This window comes from Cryptosporidium hominis (assembly GCF_000006425.1).
Source record: "Cryptosporidium hominis TU502 chromosome 4 CHRO014176, whole genome shotgun sequence".
Lineage (NCBI taxonomy): Eukaryota > Apicomplexa > Conoidasida > Eucoccidiorida > Cryptosporidiidae > Cryptosporidium > Cryptosporidium hominis.
In genome coordinates this window covers 1-1183 of record NW_666456.1, presented here as the reverse complement: position 1 = coordinate 1183, position 1183 = coordinate 1, and the positions used below count along the sequence as shown (strand labels likewise).

Below are 1183 nucleotides of genomic sequence, written 5' to 3'. Positions count from 1 at the left end.
TGTAGGCATAATCATATTAATGATATTAGATCAAATTATGATGAAATACAAGAAAGAATTGAAATTGCATCTAAAAGTCTACTGCAACAATTATCATCACTTAGAGAAAGAAAGATCTCTTTCATTATGTCGATTAAAAGACAACTTCTTACTGAACTTCTGCTTATTGAGTGGATGGAAGCATTTTTTGCTCATCTAAGATTAGCTCTTTTACCTTCAGATTTTCTTGTATATTCGCACAGGCATGATTTGGTATGCAGTCACTTTTTTGGCGGGAAATCAAATATCGTTGTTAGTAATGAAGTTTTACCTAGTTGGATTTTAGAAAAGTTTTTTGTGGATGGTGGGTTTAATGTCATATCAAGATTGGGAGAAGCCGATGATTTATTGAGTACTTTGAAAGAGAACCAAGACGAATTAGAAGATAAGGAAAGTGGAGATAGTAAACAAAATAATGAGAACATTGATTCCATCAATGCATTAAAGAATAAACTCGAGAAAGTGAATGAAGTTAATAAAGAAAAAACTGTCAGCACTGATGAAACTAAAAAATTAAATAAAAATGCTGTAGCTAAATGGGAAGATTTTGATATTGGTGAAGTTAGTAATAAAAATATTTGCAGTTTGAGCGGGAAAAACTTGCCCATAGAACAAAAATTATTAACGTCAGAAGAATATAATGCATGCAAATTACCGTCATTAGGAATAAAACAGCACAATAAAGAGGAGGATCTTAATCATGATTCATGTACAAGATATCCAGAGTTAAGAAAGACTAAATTAATGCCACAAATGAAAGATCTAGTTGAGAAATTGAATCCAAGATCAAGAAATCTACATGAATATTATTATTCAAAATATGATGTCGATGATTTAGTTGAGAATATAGTATCATGTATGAAGAAAAAAATGGAAGGAACTACAAAAACAGATAAAGATGATGAAATTATTTGGATGAATGTAAATAATAATGAAAATAATATTCATACTACTGTTGATAATATATTATTACCTAGAGATAATAAAACAACAATTAATATATGGGATCCAAGTGTAGATAGACCTTCTGATTTAGCAAAAGAATATTGGAGGTTTTTGGTTGGTTATAATTATGAGTTATTAATATCTTTACTTCATTCAGCACCATCTTTAAAGAGGAAAAGTCTAATTCAAGATATTTTTG

General features: G+C 29.2%; 1 protein-coding gene across 1 annotated transcript; it reads left to right on the top strand.

Moving 5' to 3' along the window:
- Positions 1-126: 126 nt before the first annotated feature.
- Positions 127-1183, top strand: Chro.40464 (hypothetical protein; the record flags this gene model as incomplete). Its single annotated transcript, XM_659850.1, has 1 exon — positions 127-1183. A coding segment is annotated over one exon (1057 nt), but the record flags the coding sequence as incomplete, so codon positions are not given.